This window comes from Oryx dammah, unplaced genomic scaffold (assembly GCF_014754425.2).
Source record: "Oryx dammah isolate SB20612 unplaced genomic scaffold, SCBI_Odam_1.1 HiC_scaffold_2, whole genome shotgun sequence".
Classification (NCBI taxonomy): domain Eukaryota; kingdom Metazoa; phylum Chordata; class Mammalia; order Artiodactyla; family Bovidae; genus Oryx; species Oryx dammah.
Genome location: NW_024070186.1, coordinates 130,381,700 through 130,400,525, shown reverse-complemented (window position 1 = coordinate 130,400,525; position 18,826 = coordinate 130,381,700). Strand labels below are relative to the sequence as shown.

Below are 18,826 nucleotides of genomic sequence, written 5' to 3'. Positions count from 1 at the left end.
AGGCTTTGAAACACACTAATTAAACAAGTAATTAAAGTAGGAGACATGCATTATTCAGAATGCATTTCTATGATGTACTGACTCAGAATATTAAAATGAGATACAATGTACCAACCACTGAGTAGGCTTGCTGCATTGTCCAGGGACCTATTTAAGAGTTCAGAGACTACATAAGGGTTGTGGATGGTGAAGATGTATGGTGGTGAGAAGTGGAGTACTGTGCTTTTTAAATTTTAAAATATGTAAAACACAAAATGACAACAAAAAACGATTTACCCTAAGGAAATGTATGAGACAGATCTTCATAAATGAACCAAAGCCAACTTGACAACAGTTCTGTGTCCAACAGATAGAATGATGGTATCACACCAGCATGTTTGAGAATTTTGTATCCGAAAACCTGCTTTGGGCTTTGACAACTGACAAATAAATATGATTGAGCTCTTTTGATACTGGGTTTTTTTCTATTAAAATAGTACATGCTTAAACATATCTCAATCCTAATAATTTCAGGGAAACTGGAAAACTGTCCAAAAATACTGCTGGTGGGTGGTAGTTCAGGTGATAAAGAATCTGCCTACAATGAGGGAGACCCAGGTTTGATCCCTGGGTCAGGAAGATCCCCTAGAGAAGGAAATGACAATGCATTCCAGTATCCTTCCCTAGGAAGTCTCATGGACAGAGGAACCTGGTGGGCTATGGTCCTTGGGGTCTCAAGACTTGGACAAGATTAGGGAGTAAACAATGACAAATCCAAAAATAGAACTCAAGCTGATACTGTAACTCAGGAAATAACACACTTCCATATCAGAATTATAGGAATGGGAAGATGCTTTCACTAATTTTATTATCTTAACAGTTTTAATGTCCTATGGAAGGAAATAATGGAAGGCAACTTTTATAAAATACAAATAAAATTATTTTTATTATATGAAAAAAATCTAAAAGTTTTATCTGAGACAAGAAAATCATAATTTGGGGGAGAATCCACAACAACTGTAGTGGAACGAGAATAAAGCCTGCATTAGAGAGATCTTCTATCCCTTGACCTCGGCAATTTAGGTGAAATTTCATAGATAGTTTTGTAAATGATTAAGCAAACAAAAAAAAGTTCATTTTTCATTATTAAACTTTAAAATTCTGAATATTAGTTTCAAATTTCTATGTCATGAGTATTCAAAAGACAGCTCTAAGAAATTGCCTGCTTAAAGAAAACTAGTTGCCAGAGTAACTAAATTTTGGATGCAACATTTTCAAGCCTGGATGTGTCACATTCAAAGTTTTATGCACCAAAGATTCTGCACAAGCTGGAGTCACACTTCAATTTGTTCCTCATTTATCATGCAATAATTATTAGTGTTGGGCATTCAATCTAAGAAAAACAAGAAAGCAAGAGAGTGAAATCAGCAACTGTGCATTTTTACTTCACCCTTCCAATTCTCTTCCATCTTTGGTTGCTAGTGTGAAATTTGTTAATACCGTAGGGGTGTATTAGAAGGCTGGAGCTTGAAACTTGGCAGGAATGTTTCAGATACTCCACGGGTGAAAAATATAAGCCAATAATTCCTTTGCTTAGAGTTGTTTAATCTTTTCTACATTATCTGTTAAGTTTGGCTAAAATCAAATTAAATGCCCCTCCTGGTATGTATGAAAAAATAATGATAGTGTTTTATTGCACTGAGGTTTTTATAAGACTCTACCGCCTGTGTCCCCTTGATTCTAAGAATGAATGAATATTTATTTCTAGATATTAATTAAATTAGTAATAGAGTGGTTCTTTATAACTGGTTATAATTAAGCCCAGTAGTGCAGTGGTTTACTTTCATAGTCTTGTTATATTTAGAAATAATTCAGTATCTGGGGATTTATTCAATTTTTTCTATCTTCACAGCTCTTTGATATTTGCCTCATATTTAGCATCCTTTGCATTTTTTTATCCTATCCCAACCTAGAATAAGGATGTTGTTTCCCAGTTACTGATTTCTTCCTAGTTTACCTTGGGTGGTTTACAAAAATAAGCAAGAAAAGAGGAGCAGGCTTGATTATCAGCCTATACCATCTGTCATGTGTCTTTAGGGAAGTTCTTTATATTATCTAAGTCTCTGGTTTTTATCTGTAACATGAGGATAATAATACTTGTTTTAACCAGCTCCAGGGATTGCTATCAAGATTTAAGTGGAATAATAAATATTCCATGTGCTTTGCTAATTGCAAAAAGCTAGACATTTATATGAATTGTGAAATCACCACTTACCCTTTTCTATAAAATAGTAAGATGCAAATCAGAGGCAAAAAAGTTCATTCAGGCAATTTTATATTTTTAGGTAAGACAACGGAATATGTTGGTGTCACAGATTAGAATAAAATACTGATAAAACATCTAAAGTTACACAAACTAAAGTGCATAGCACATTTACAAATCAACCCTAAATTTAGGATTTATGAGAAAAACTTCAAATAAACAGTCTAATAGCTCACATTTGGATTATTAGAATGACTTATCAGGTAGTAAAGCAGGATGTGTAAGAAACAGAAATATGATTTAAAGAAAGTAAGTGCATGGACTTTGGAATCAAATGGATTCAGCAGTGTAAAATGAAAATGTTCCATATCTGTGCTCTTGCACCTGCGTGTGGCTGGTGTGACTGAGGAACTGGATGTGTGACTTTAAGTAATTTTAATTGTTATTTAAATAGCCTCATGTGGCAGGTGGCTACTGTACTGGATGGTGCAAACTTTTGTTTTAAATCTCAGTTCTGCTAGCTAGTATCTGAAGGCTCTGGTATATCTTTTTTTAAATTAATCTATCTTTATTGGAGTATAGTTGCTTTCCAATATTGTGTTAGTTTCTACTGTAGAGCAAAATGCATCAGTCATACATATACATATACCCCCTCTCTTCTGGACTTCTTCCCATTCGGGTACCACAGAGCATTAAGTAGAGTTCCCTGTGGTATACAGTAGGTTCTCATTAGTTACCTATTTTATACATAGAATCAATAGTGTATATTTATCGATTCCAATCTCCCAATTGCTCCTATCTCCACTCCCCCCTTGGTATCTGAGTAAAACACATATCGCATATTAATGCATAAATGTACAATCTACAAAAATGGAGTAGATGGTCTTACTTGCAAGGCAGGAATAGAGACAGAGACATAGAAATCTGGGTGTATCTTTTTACCATTCTCTGCTTCAGTTTCCTTATCTATAAAGTACAGTGTCAGGTTTGAAATGATTGATCTGTTTAAAGTTACTAGCATAGTGCCTGGCACAAAGGAGACATTAAATAACTATAACTGCTTATTTTAATTATCAGTATAGTGGTGCTGGTGCTGGTACTGGTAGCGGTGCTGGTTCCAGCAGTGTAACAGGTGATATATCCCTAGTTTTCCACATGTTCAGTGAAAGATTTAAAGACCCTAAATATAAAGCTATAACATCAGAGGTAATATTTTTGTCACCTCAAAAAATAATCATAAAGTCTATGTTAATACATATAAATATAGTCATAAGATAACTTTAAGTGAGAAACAGTATAGAATAACATACATGCACTGACTAGTCTGAGTGTGCAAAATCACATCTATACACCAACAAACGGGGCACCCCAGGTGATGCTAGTGGTAAAGAACCTGCCGGTCAATGCAGGAGATGAGACATGAGAGACTCGGGTTCAATCCCTGGGTCAGGAAGATCCGCTGGAGGAGGAAATGGCAACCTACTCCAGTATTCTTACCTGGAGAATCCCCAGGGACGCAGCAGCCTGACAGGCTGCAATCCATAGGGTAGCAAAGAATCAGACATGACTGAGGTGACTTAGCATGCAGAACAGCAAACGTTAAGAGTCATATATCACAATTGCCATCAGTTTGCAAAACATATCTCAAATACCTGAAGGCTGTAAACGATTATCTCATTTCAGCAATTAGGAAGCTAAAACACTGGAAGCAATTGGCAAATAGCTAGTAATTGGAAAACTAACCCTCTATCCACTGTATATCAATAACTTTTGAGAGATTCATGCAAGCGATTTTAGATTTTACATATCATTCAGTCACCACTAACTACTTTTTCTTACTTTTTAGTAATAAAGAGAAGAAGCATTTTCAATTAAATAGGTGACATGGATTTCTATGTTCCTGAGTCAAATTTGACTAGGTGTAGGCCTCAGGTGCAGAGAAATAGCACTTCAAAGACAATTATGCTCTACCATATTCTCTGCCTCATGCTTTGTTCTGCCTTTGCCTTTGTTCTGTTTGCAAACAATAAAGAGAAAAAGATGAGAAACTAAAGTCAAATAGTATCCAGAAAATACTCTGCCTATTATCTCTCTTCTTGATTTGGTAACATGTAAATAAGGCTATGGTTTTTCCAGTGGTCATGTATGGATATGAGAGTTGGACTGCAAAGAAAGCTGAGTGCCAAAGAATTGATGCTTTTGAACTATGGTGTTGGGGAAGACTCTTGAGAGTCCCTTGGACTGCAAAGAGATCCAACCAGTCCATTCTAAAGGAGATCAGCCTTGGGTGTTCTTTGGAAGGAATGATGCTAAAGCTAAAACTCCAATACTTTGGCCACCTCATGCGAAGAGCTGACTCATTGGAAAAGACCCTGATCCTGGGAGGGATTGGGGGCAGGAGGAGAAGGGGATGACAGAATGAGATGGCTGGACGGGCATCACTGACTCGATGTACATGAGTTTGAGTAAGCTCCGGGAGTTGATGATGGACAGGGAGGCCTGGCGAGCTGCGATTCATGGGGTCGCAAAGAGTCAGACACGACTAAGTGACTAAACTGAACTGAACTGAAATACTGATATTGTCAGCACACACAATAGGTACAGCTTACCTATAAAGAATGAGTTCATAGTTGGAAGTTATCTGTACAATGTTTATGGACTCCAAAACAAACAAAACTAAAAATTTGGTACCACCACAGCAAATACAAAACCACCTAAAATCTCCCCAGAGATGGTAAGATGAAACAGGACATTTAGTTTTAGAAGTGAACTGGCTACTAGGGATGAATCCCAGATCCACAAATTTAAGGGTTCTGTTTTGCTTTTAGTTTAGCAGAAGTTGATATGCTTGATCTATTCTCACATATAACCCTTCATGATAAAGCTATGTCAAAGGCACTTAGAAAGTCTTGCTTTCAATTATGAGAATAGTAAGGGATATTTCCTTGGAAGGAAAATTATGACCAACATAGACAGCATATTGAAAAGCAGAGACATTACTTTGCCAACAAAGGTCCATCTAGTCAAGGCTATGGTTTTTCCAGTGGTCATCTATGGATGTGAGAGTTGGACTGTAAAGAAAGCTGAGCACCAAAGAATTGATGCTTTTGAACTGTGGTGTTGGAGAACACTCTTGAGAGTCCCTTGGACTGCAAGGAGATCCAACCAGTCCATTCTGAAGGAGATCAGCCCTGGGTGTTCTTTGGAAGGAATGATGGTAAAGCTGAAACTCCAGTACCCTGGCCACCTTATGCGAAGAGTTAACTCATCGGAAAAGACACTGATGCTGGGAGGGATTGAGGGCAGGAGGAGAAAGGGACGACAGAGGATGAGATGGCTGGATGGGATCACTGACTCAATGGATGTGAGCTTGAGTGAACTCCAGGAGTTGGTGATGGACAGGGAGGCCTGGCGTGCTGCGATTCATGGGGTCGCAAAGAGTCAGACACGACTGAGTGACTGAACTGAACTGAACTGAAGGGATATTTGAAAATACTTTGTCATAGTTTCCTTTGGCCATTTTTCATGTACATCCTTACATACAAGTTACTTTATAAAGTTGCAATCATAAACATATTTACAAATCTATGTTCTACTTTTTCTAAATATTGATTATATCAATCATTATCAAATTCATTATGTGTCTTCACAGTCATCATTGAATAGCTCTAATACATTTAAGAAATTGTAAAAACATTTTGAAAGTGAAAGTGGGTCAGTCATAACCAACTCTTTGCGACCCCATGGACTATACAGTCCATGGAATTCCCCAAGCCAAAATACTGGAGTGGGTAGCCTTTCCCTTCTCCAGGGGATCTTCCCAACCCAGGGATCCACCCCAGGTCTCCTGCATTGCAGGTGGATTATTTACCAGCTGAGCTACAAGGGAAGCCCCCAAAACATTTTAGGTCATCCTAATTTATTGGAGTCAGTAGATATATAATGTATATCATACACAATGTTAAGAATGTGAACTTTTGAGTGAGATGGCCTGAATTTCGAAGTATGTCTTAATCAACAGCTAGCTATTCATTCCGTCCTTCTTTGTTACAACTACTTATTAAAAAAAAAATGTCTAGTGAGTGTCTACCATGTGTCAGACCTCGGTGGATACAGTGTATATATTTGATTTGATTGGACAGAAATATTCCCTAAGTTGGAAGACTCGGATTGTTAAAATGTTAATTCTCCTTAAATTGTTCAACAATTAAAGTGGAATCAAAACTAAAATTCTGATTTGTCTGCCGAGGATATTAGGTTGTGTATGTATATCTGTGTGTGTGTGTGTGTGTGTGTGTGTGTGTGCATTATGTGTATGGAAATTGACCAGTTTTTAAATCTTTATTAAAAAATGAAGAAGATCTGTAACAGCCAACCTAAAACAAGAAAAACAAAGTTGGAGACTTCACCAGTTTGCAAGGTTTACTATAAAGCTATAATAATTAAGATCACATATACTGGCATAAATAACTGGAATATAACAGAGAAAATAGAAGTAGGTTACTACATTTATGGGGCCTTCCCTCATAGCTCAGTTGGTAAAGAATCCACCTGCAATGCAGGAGACTCGGTTCGTTTCCTGGGTTGGGAAGATCTGCTGGAAAAGGGATAGGCTACCCACTCCAGTACTCCTGGGATTCCCTTGTGGCTCAGCTGATAAAGAATCTGCCTGCAATGCGGGAGACCTGGGTTTGATCCCTGGGTTGAGGAGATCTGCTGGAAAAAGGAAAGGCTACCCACTCCAGTATTCTGGCCTGGAGAATAGTCCATGGGGTCGCAAAGAGTCAAACACGACTGAGTGACTTTCACTTTCAGTACGTTTATGTTCATTTGAATTATGATTAACATGCCACTGAAATTCACTGAGGAAAGGATTGCCTTTTCAGTAACTGATGCTGAAATATTTAGGATCCTTATAAGGGAAGAAAAGGAATTTTGACCCTTATTTTATACCATATACAAAGATTAGTTAAAGATTAACAACTTAAATCTCAAATATACGGACAATAAAGATTCCAGAAAAAAACAGGTGAATATCCTCATGATCTTAAGGTAGACTAGGGAACTAAAAGGACAAAGCACAGGAGAAAAAAATAATACATTGGTTCTCATTAGAATTAATTTTTTAAGCCTTAAAATCATCATTAAGCGAATGACTGGGAATAAATATTTATAATATATATCAGACTAAGATATAGCCAGACTACATGTGAAAACGGAAAAAAAAAAGAGAGAAATGAGTAGAGTACATGCATCCACGAAAAGGCAAACCAGGATAATTGAGTGCATTGACCCACCCGTAGTCTTCTACAGAAACATTTAGCTTTATTAATAAAAGTCCTGAATTGAAAATAACCCATCAATAGAAGAGTACATAAATAAACATAAATAAATTGTGAGCTACTTATACAATGGAATACTATACAGCAACAAAAAGAGTACATATATATATCTTTATGTATATATACATATGTATATACAAGTACTCTCCAGTGTTTGAAAGTTCATTATGAGCCAGTTTGCTTTTATGAGGGGCTCCCTGATGGTTCAGTTGGTAGAGAATCCGTCTGCAATGCAGGAGATTCTGGTTCGATTCCTGGGCTGGGAAGATCTCCTGGAGAAGGGAAAGGCTACTCACTCCAGTATTCTGGCCTAGAGAATTCCATGGACTGTATAGTCCATGGGGTGGCAGAGTCAGACATGACTGAGTGACTTTCACTTTTTTTGCTTTTATGAAAGACGTATATTAATATAGGGCTTCCTAGGTGTCTCAGTGGTAAAGAATCCTCCTGCTGATGCAGGAGATGTGGGCTTGTTCCCTGGGTCGAGAAGATCCCCTGGAAAGGGAAATGGCAACCCACTCCCAGTACTCTTGCCTGGGAAATCCCATGGACAGAGAAGCCTGGCAGGCTATAGTCCATGGAGTCACGAAGAGTCTGACATGGCTGAGCACATAAGCGTGCACATTAGTGTATTTGCTCACTAACTGAAATAAATCTGAAGTGGATTTTCAGTTTTACGAAAAGAAACAATTATTTCCTCACTTTATGCCATTTCTACTTATATTTCTGTTTCATAGGAATGTTCTATTTTCAAAGAGCAGAGGAAATCTGTTTGTATATACTTTTTATATATTTATATGCTTACTTATATTTCCTTTTCTTCTACTGCTTTCCATCTAATGGTTTGGAGATTTTCTCTATTGTTATTCAGTCTGGAAGTCATGTCCAACTCTTCAACCCCATTGACCACAGCACATCAGGCTTCCCTGTCTTTCACTATCTCCAGGAGTTTGCTCAAATTCAGATTTCTCTATTACTGCATCTTTATATTTGGCATTAATTAATCATGCTTAGAAGAGTTGATAAACAGAACAAAAACTTGCTCATCTTGAGTTGTGAGAAGGATCTGTCAACAATTCATCTTATCTTCATGATTTGGAAGAAAGAAAAAGGATGATGTTTTATACCAAGAGATTTTAAAATATTTTTTTATTTTTCAAAACATGGACACAGTCCTGTGTATAACTATTCAGTGTAAACTTTCCTTGCATAATTGTCATGCTTTTATAAATCTAATTTGATGCAAGAAATTTCATATAGCCTAGTTAAAATAAAAATGATTTTACACTTAATCACTTTTATCTTTATCCTTTTAGCCTTATATCAAAATTACTGTAAGAAAGGATACAAAGTTGAAAATAAGTGTGCTTACTGGTATTCTCTTTAGACACTAAGCCAAACTTTGCCATTTTGAAATAAAATGCTCTACTTTACCATCGGTAACTTCCAAATATGCTTTTGTGATGATACTTCCGGCAACATTCAAAGTCTGGCAGATATAATAACCAACATCAGATCGCTGGACATTAGTAATAGTGAGGTCACCAGTCTGGGAGACTGAAAAACGGCTGGATGACTGTGGTGGCTGATATGAGAAAAGCAGATTCTAGAACCCAGAATTTGGGAGGAAAGAATAATAGGTTAATTGCTAGTTTCCAACATGTTTTTCTGTTTTATATATTTATAAATAGCAGCAGCAGCACATAAATATTTATACATACACAAATATATGTATGAAAATAAACTAAATATTCTCTATCACATACCAACATAGACAGAGGTATACACACACATACAAATGAACAAAGTTTAATCATCTAAACTTAAATGGGGTTATTTGAAAATTTAAATGAATTCTAAATATTGATAGATGCCTTTATAATTTCAATGTCAAACAATACTATTTATAAAAGAATATGAGATACTATTAGAGTTAAATGTTCTACATGTTTCAGCAAAACAGACTTAAAAGTTTTATTTCACATAGATGTGACTATTAGAATTCTAAACATTAAATCTTTTAATATATAAACAACATTAAAATTTAAACACATTCCAACAAATTAAGTTTAAGGATATCATTTTGGTACCATCACAAGAATCTCTGTTACCTGTCCATTATAAAAGTTCAGTAATCTCTATCAAATTGTCAAGTTTCTTATTTTTCTGGTTAAATGGTGAGCATATCTATCATAGATTTTTAAATTCAAATACTGCATTTAAGAATTCATAATGGAGTTTTATTTCTGCAGAAAGTTATCTTAAAAACAAACTCTAGACAATATGTGATGTAACTTGGTGGTAGAAATTTCTCTCTATGAATCTAAACATCTTGCTCATTGGAAGAAGTATATACTTCATGCAAAGTAACATGTGGTATCATTCTTTTTCCTGAAATAAATAATATCAACATTTCTTCTAATAAAAAAAATTTGTTACTTTTTAAAAATTTTAGGTGCCTTTTAACATGTATCACTTATAAAAGCTTAACTACTAGTACATGGATATGTATTCAAAAACAAAATATTAAGAAATATTGAGTTATTAAATCACACCAAACCAAATCAAAAATTATTTCAAATATCATATAGATATTAGATGACAATGAATCATCTATTTAAATAACTAAATGGATCATTTAAATATTATTCTACTAAGAAGATCTGCTAGTGGATTTACTCTTACTGATACACAGATATTCGTGTATAATATACTTTCAATTCTTCCTGTTCTACTAAAATATTTTTTCTCATCTTTAATCTGCTGTCAGCAAATTTTGTCCTTTGAGGCCCAGTGAAATGTGTTAGAACCAACCAAGATATCAGAACTCAAGTAATAGCCTCCATACCATAATCAAGTTGATATTTGCTACCAAAGTGAAAATAAAAGTTAACTTGATGGCACGGTATATAAAATATTAGTGAGTACAGTCAGTAAATTACCTCCATGTAATTTTTATGAACATAGTAGAAGTAAGATCAGAAGACAACACACTCAAGGTTGATTTAAACAAAAAATAAAAGAAGTTAGGAATAATTTTATTATAAATGAATAAAAATAATTTTCATAAGTATCAGAAATATGTAAAGGAAGATGTGTTCATTTATTGAAGAACTCAAGTCACTAAGAGATAAGAAAACATATTTTTAAAACTATTTAAAGTTTCCTATTATTTTTAAAGTGAAAGTGTTTCAAAATTCCCTCTTTAATAAGCTGAAGTGCAAAAGGAAACAATTTTTAAGAGCACAGGTCTCTATATTCTAGCTTCACTGTATATAGAAAATTTTGGTTTATAAAAAGGTATAGAGAGTAGGACTTGAAAGCAAAAGTGATCACATGTTATAGTTTTCAAAGAATTAAAATATACTGAATTATATCCAATATAACATCTATGCTAAAGAGAATTTCACATAGTTTGATGAATCTTTAATTGATAGATATATGATAGATAAAACATAAAGAAGAATACACTTCAGATTCCTAGTGCTTTCAAAGAAATTGCACTGATAACATTATCTTTGTTTGAAATGTGTGTAAATCTATTTTAAAATATAATTACAATTATCTGAACAAGAGAAGTTAAAACTAACTGAATTAACTTGAGAAAGAAGTATTTTTTTTAATGTGGCTGAATTGAAAATAAAGGAAATAAATTGGAAAATGGAAATAAATTGGGAATAAGTTTTCACGATTAAACAATTACTATTCTATGTACCACCTGGTATACCAAAAGTAGGCAGGAAAAACCTGAGAATTAAAATTCTGTTTTACTGTTGAAATATTCAGGTCACTCAGAGATGTCTCAGTTCTCTTAAAGCAACAGCTATGTGACTAAATCATTTCTTGCTTTCTCTTATCTATGTGGCATTTCACCTGTGCTGACAGAAATATTAGAACAAGGTCATACCTGACTCCCCTCTCTCCTCCAGAAGATAGCTGGTTGGGGATTTCCTGTTGCTTCACACTGGAAAGTGACCGTTCGTCCCAAGGCAACCACCTGGTCACGGGGTTTCACAACAAAATGTGGAGGTTCTGAAGGAGGTGAAACAGATTACCCTGAATCAAAAGCATGTAGTCACTGTCCTAATTGAGACAATCTGCTGATATTCCAAGTGCTGCCATTAATTTATATCACTTGTTATGTACTATCTAGATATACATAATGCATCAATTCTCACCCTTAATTCAACTGAAGCTAAATTGTTAACTGCATATTTATAGAGTGGAATCTGGGTAGTTTTGTAAAGAAGTTTTTTTTTAAATTACTTGATCTTCTAAGGTGAACTTCAATGTTAAAAAGACTTCTTGAGCTACAATTTGACCCTTTACGTCAACATATGCTCGAAATTTGTATGAACAAATATTTCTTCTCATTTAGAGCTGCTTAAAGGTGTATGGACATTAATCTTAGACACAAGGGCCTCCTGATGTAGGCAGGTCTTAAAATTACTTTAACTGAAAAGCTCCTGAAAGGCTACTATGGAAAGTATAACCATTTAAAATCTTCAGTCCAATTACTTGAATGGAAATGAATTTAAAGCACTAGTGGAGTCAAATGTCTCTTTCATTTACATAGGCAAGGGCATGTTCAAACAGAATATATATGGAAATGAGGGCAAATTGGAAACATCTGCTCATCCTGACATTATAAATACTGCCAGCTTTGTCCAAACTGTTTGATTTATACAGACTTAAATGGCCACTTCATCCAGCAGTAAATAGAGTGTCAGAAAATTGTGTCAGTTACATTGAGAGCAATGGCAGCTGAAAACATTAGGTGTGCTGATGGAGTCACTGGCTTAAAAAAAAAAAAAAAAAAAAGCTTATTTTGGGCTGTGCTTTATGCTTGGAAAAAATGTGCACTGAATCTAAGTCTTTCTACCTACTGTTTACACTTTTCAAATTCATTTCTTATCAGTTGTCTGAAATGTCTAATTATTCTCCTTTCTTGTTTCAGTTCAAATTGAAGTGAATGTTTCAAGTCAGACATTTACAGTTTATACAGCATAATCCACTTTTTAAGACTGTTCCATTATTTCTAAACTTTCCCTTAAAAATACGCTCAGTCACTTAGGATAAGCTCTTAAAGTGAATATGAACCAAAGGTATATCCAGATTATGTTCACATACCAGTCTGCTCATAAGAATATGACTTCTTTGCTAATGAAGGTGAGGATTTGAAATGGTACTGTTTACTCTTGCTAAATATTTTTTGGTCAATTGCATCTGGGACATCTATACAAGTATTTATAATATCTAAAATATAAAATTTATGAAATCTACAAAATATAAACTTTCTACATTTGTGTCTATACAGGTGTGTAAAGTGAAATATAAAACCTCTTTTAAACAGAAAATGGATATGTAAAACAGCTTGCATGGTCACCAAACTGAAGAAAGCAATTATATTTCCTAACTTACAGATGAATATACTTTCTCCTATACTCCCTTTTTATTTTTAATTGAGGTTCAGTAGAAATTACACCATTTGACTAGAAAATTATAGGAGACCTGAAAAATCAGGGCAAATGCCTTCAAATGTCCTATAACTTATACGGAAGAAAATACAATGTTAGGAGAATAAGTTTAGCTCAATTTGGTAATACTGAAGTTCTAGCTTATAATTTTTTTAAAACTCTGATTGTAATTGAGTGGTTTACTCATGAATTTGGTAAACACCATCATTATCCAGGTATAATAACAGGCATGTGTATCATGGCCTGGGGATTTTCCTCCACACACACATCCATACAGGAGCATTTGATTCCTTAGTTAAGAGTTAGAATTATTGACATAGAAATTAGACCAGAAATTGAAAGGACTAAGACTGGATAATAAGCTAAATCCAGAAAAGAATTTGGTTTGTTTCAATGAAAGAAAACCAAATGATTAATTAAATGAATGGGAGAATATGACTTTCCAATATATGCAGGGAATTTGAGTAGGAAAATATAAATGTTCAAATCACTCAGACAAGTAAAAACTTCGGGTGGTCTCTTTTCTAAATCTCAGCAGCATGTCTAATAACATGTGCCAGAATCCATGTTTCTTTTATAAAATGCCAGCACGCCTGAAACCTCAAAGATGTGGGAACAAGGGATACAAACCCTTATGCTAACTGCATTTATCCTGCAGCAATCCTTCCACACAGGGTATTTGCCTGGAAATGAATTTACTGTATCTTATAGGCATATTCTCCAGCCAACATCAACAATGACACCAGCCAGAAGGCATGCCTCAGAAAAAATCCTTTTCTACATGCATGTTAATATTAGTTATAGACATATCTTTAAGAAAAAATTTAAATGGATTAAATATGCCTCTATCAATCTTCTATCATCATTACCTGTATTTAGATTGAGAAATTTGGTCACCATGTGCATCTAAGTGATGTTTATGATAAAATGCTGGGAAATTTTTCAAAGGCTACAAAATTTTAATTCACTACAATTAAAAATAGATAAACATGTTACTAATGTCACATATGTTCAGTGTTGGAAATAAAATTAGAAAAGCAAAGAAAAAAAGAAAATCTACTGATAATGCAGATGTACATATTGGACTGTATAGTTCTAAAATATTCTTCTACAATATCACTTAAATGACTATTTAATGTATAAATACTGTTACCTTAATTACTTAACTAATCAATTGTCTTTAAATCTAGATTCTTTCTAATTCCCACCATTAAACACACTGGTGAAATTAATATCCTTCTCAATTTTATTCAAGTTGATTTCAACTGAAACTCTCCTCCCAAACCTCACACTGAGTATTAACAACCTTGCCAAACTTAGATCAGAATCTCCTAATTGGCACTTTTATATTAGTGAGATTAAACATTTATTTTCACATTACTTTGTCATTAATATCTTATTTATTGTGGATATTGTGTTCCTGTGCTTAGCTTTTTAATTTCTAGGGACTAATGATAGACTAGTTTTATCCGTTTCTCAAAAACATTTTATATATATTTCCATTTATTAAAGTTTTTTCTAATGTAGTTGGGCATGTTTGTTGTTCAGTCAATATAATTATATAATATAGATCACATAATACCTAATAAATTATATTATATAAATGTTTACTTCACTTTCATCCTTCACTTTTGCTTTCATTAAATTTGAATCCAACTATAGTTTTGCACACGAAATGACATCTTTAGAATATTTGTATAGCTTTTTAACTTAAAACATAGATTTTTCTTAGGGTCAAAATTATTACATGGAACACCATACAGAAATATCCAAAAATGGTGCTCTAGCATCCTGAAAGTGTATGAGTGGACACCTTCCCCAAAATATTGATTAATGAAAGTGTTCAAAAAATTTTATTTACATGACAATAGATGTTTATTATAGCAAATTTTGATACATTTTAAACACATCATGTGGTTATTTCTTACATAAAATGAAATGAATCTGACACATAGAAATAAAAATGAGTGCAACCAGCCCTAAGTGCAAGGTTATTCACTTATAGGACTTTCAATGACTATTACTGAACAACAGTTAGATAGACAGATATGGGTGAATTCATCAACATATTTTAGATCTCCCAAACACAAATTGTCCTCTGGGCACCTATTTTGTTCATTGTTTACCTCATGAGCTATAAACTGAAATGGTACTTAATCAAGAGAAAACCCTACTCCTTGTTTCATCACTCATTTAAAAAAGAGGAAAAAAATGAAAGGATGCAGATCACACATCAGTTAATAAGATAAAATTAGCAACCCCATTACCTTTCACTCTTTGTCACAGTTACCCATACTTCCTGCAGACTTTATTCTGTGCGGTCTGTCTTTGTGGCCAATGACAAGTGAGACATGGAGGCTGATTGGTTGAAGGACATGGAAGGGTATGGATGGAAAAGGGCAAGAGAAGTTCCAGTCACAATGACACGATGATTAGAAGATGGCCAATAAAATGTCAACTTACCAGACCCAACTAAAACAAAACAAAAAAGAAAACATGGAATAAATAAAAATAAAGAAACTGAAAATGAAACAGAAAAAGTAGCAAGATTTGACTTAACCAATGATCTTTCCTTTTAAATAAAAAGAACACATTACTATTTGGATCCATGGCTCATACTATCCATGCATGAATTATATTCGCTAGCATTTCTATATCACCATAAATCAGTTAAGAAAAATAGAAATGAATCTTAAAATATTTACTTTGATTAAATGGCAGAGCTATAATGAATAATAGCTATAAAATTATAAAACACTTTTCAATGACTTTACATTGTGCTATCAGATGACAGGATCAGATAACTATAAGTGTAATGGGTTTAAAAGAAAAAAAAATACTATAAATCTTTACTGCTAATGCCACATAGAGTAGAAATCAAACATCTTAGTCAAAGATAAAGTGTTAAATCCTATAACTCTGCCATCAAATTAATTTTTAAATGTTTCATGCTGCCAATGATATTCTATTAAACCCGTTATTCTCATACTTGAATAAGCATTAGAATAACCCTTAGATCTGGTTAATATACAGGTTATGATTATATAGGTCAGGACTATGACAAGGGATTTTGCAGAACCCAGGTGTTGCTGGTCATGACGGTCAGCTGAGTAGTGTCGTTAATAAAAACTGTTACATTTGTATCGTTGCATATTTTTCAATGAGAAAACAGGAAAACATATACACACGTTATGAAAACAGAAAACTTTATAACACTAATAAAGTTAGAGTCACATTACCTGTTCTCAGAGCTGAAACATTGGATATTTTAACATAGAAAGCTTGAGTAATACATATTTAAAATACTGAAAAGCAATTGTTTTGCTCATTTAGAAACAAAGGTAATTACTGTCAAATGCAGAGCCTTTTCATAATAGCCCAGTAGATACCCACAATACATTTTACTCAAATAAATAATGCCCATGTCTTTCAGCAAGTCACAATTAATTAGACTTGATTGCATTTCTGTGCCTTTGATAAATGAACTCAGCACTGCTACTGTGAAATGGTAGTTTTAAAAAAGAAGCGTTTTCCTGTTCTCTCTATTGTTACCACATCTGCAAAGCTGAAAGGTAATTCAGAAATACACTTTTAACTCACACATTCTCTTTAGTGTGAGTGAAATAGAATGTTTTTATTTTTCACTCTAAAGTAAAATCTCTAATTTTTCATTCATGCAGGCAAGAAAAGTTTAAAAAAATCTCATTAACTCAGGCATAATGTTTATCATAGCATCAAACATGCCATCCAGATTTAAAAACACACAGAGAAGATGGGGCTTGTTTACAATTCTCAAAAGCTTCAAGATGATGTCTTTTAAATGACAGAAAGAAATATTCAGAAACTACAAGAAAGCAATCCTGATAACTACAGCAACATAACTTAGCTTTGAGAAAACACAAAGTCATAAAATTATCTTTTGGGTAATCTCTGAAAATAAATTTGATTATACTGATACAGTTAAAATCAAGCCTTATTGAAAGTCAGGAGATCAGAGTGATTCATCAATAGTTTCTAGTCATGTGTTTTCAGTAATTTAAAATTCCTTAAACAGTTTCAAAAATATTTAACATGTTAGAAACCAAAAAAATCACTGGGAATTAGTTCATTTAAAATTTTAAAAGCCACTTTTCCCTTGCTTGTAGGCTTTACCAGCTGAACTGCAGCAGTTGAATCTTTTATTTAAAATCCAGTGTGTTTAAGAATGTCTGGCTAGTGTACTTGCATATAACATCAATGGAAATTGATAACTGTAAAATATTTCAAAGTCTATTAAGGACCTTAAAACTTATCTAAGACAACATCTAACACAGAAGCTCTTAAAACAGAGGTTTTTGAGAGGACTCTATCTTGAATGATCTTTTAAGCTTTTAACAACCATGACTATCAGGAAGTGAGTCTTCTTATCTAAATGAAAACCTGCCCAATACAATTTCATTTGTTCTAGTTTCGGCAAACAAATGCATGCCATTTAGATCCTCCACATAAAATCCTTTTACTCACTGAGAATAAATGACAGAAATGCCTTTAAATCTTTAAGTTTTTCACTGATTGTCCCTTTCTCCATATTTCTCTTAGTCAGGATGAAGGATTTTTTTTTCCCCCTATACAGAAAGCAGAGACTTTCTACACAATAGGCAGTGCCCATTATTTTATTGTTGAGTTAGATTAGTCCAGAAACAATCAGAAAAAAATGAGTCTTTTGGATCCTGTTCATTCATTATCCTCTAATGCCCCTGGTTTATGAGCAGCTTCTTTCCCACCCTCTACAGAACTCTTCTCAACTTCTTTTTCTGCTTTAAAGGCTGGGATCACCTCTATCCCAATCCCTTTCCTCTTAAGAAAGAGGAAAAGCCTGTCTCTCTCTCTCTAATAAAACAATAAAATGTTAGCTCTGGAAGTGACCTTAAAATTTATCAGTCTAGGAACCTAAATTGTTAAAAATAACTTCTTCAAGGTTACAGATGACTAACCGAAGACAGTCTTCCAGGTTTCTTGACTAAATCCAAGTCTGTACAAATTTTCCTACTAATTAATCAGTTTGGGAAGAATGATATGCAATAGGACAAATAATCTGTTTCATTTTACATAAACTGTTTAACCTAAAATCCTTACTACCTCTTCATGAAAGCAATTTTAAAGTATTCCTCATGATATTAAAATTCTTTAAAGAATATTTAGCTATAGTTTGAAAAAGACACGGGAAATTAACAGGTGAGAAGAAAAGAGACTTAAAGCATTTTAAAATGTTCACCTTTTGGGGGAAAAAAAAGTAATCATTTCTTAAGGGTAAATCAACTTTAATCAATTCTTGTCTTGAAGTGACATTTTATGTCAATATACATTAAAAAAATAATACACTTTTGAAGATGAGGACAAATAATATTTTGACAAAAACACTTCTTAGGCTAAATGTGCAAAATAGGAAGTTAAAATAACTTTACAAAATAAATACATATTTTTAAGAGGAAAAAAACTTACTAATTTTTGTCTTTTAATGTTTCAACATCGTGTGGATTATAATCCATCTTCAGGAACAGACTAAAATTTTTTTACATTGTAGGGAGTTTGGAAAGGGGTGAAGGATTGGAGAATTTGCCCCAAATCCGCGTTTGTATATGAAGCATAGTGTTTTCACCTAGATTTTATTTTCTTGAGGTTGGGTGCAGGAGGAAGAGGAGTTAAGCAAAATCTAAAATAGACACACACACACATTTATATTATATATATATATATAATATATAATTATAAAATTCTGGTACCCT

The 18,826-nt window shown here is 33.8% G+C and overlaps 1 protein-coding gene across 4 annotated transcripts in view; it reads right to left on the bottom strand.

Annotated features, from left to right (window-relative positions):
• Window positions 1-18,826, bottom strand: part of ROBO1 (roundabout guidance receptor 1) — a 451,347-nt gene that overhangs the window by 74,233 nt on the left and 358,288 nt on the right. For all 4 annotated transcript variants that reach the window (XM_040227038.1, XM_040227051.1, XM_040227044.1 and 1 more), the window contains exons 7-9: window positions 15,525-15,533; window positions 11,492-11,616; window positions 9,019-9,190 (exon numbers count right to left, since the gene is read on the bottom strand). In XM_040227038.1, coding sequence (XP_040082972.1) covers window positions 9,019-9,190; window positions 11,492-11,616; window positions 15,525-15,533 — 306 coding nt within the window. The remainder of the gene's footprint in view (window positions 1-9,018; window positions 9,191-11,491; window positions 11,617-15,524; window positions 15,534-18,826) is intronic.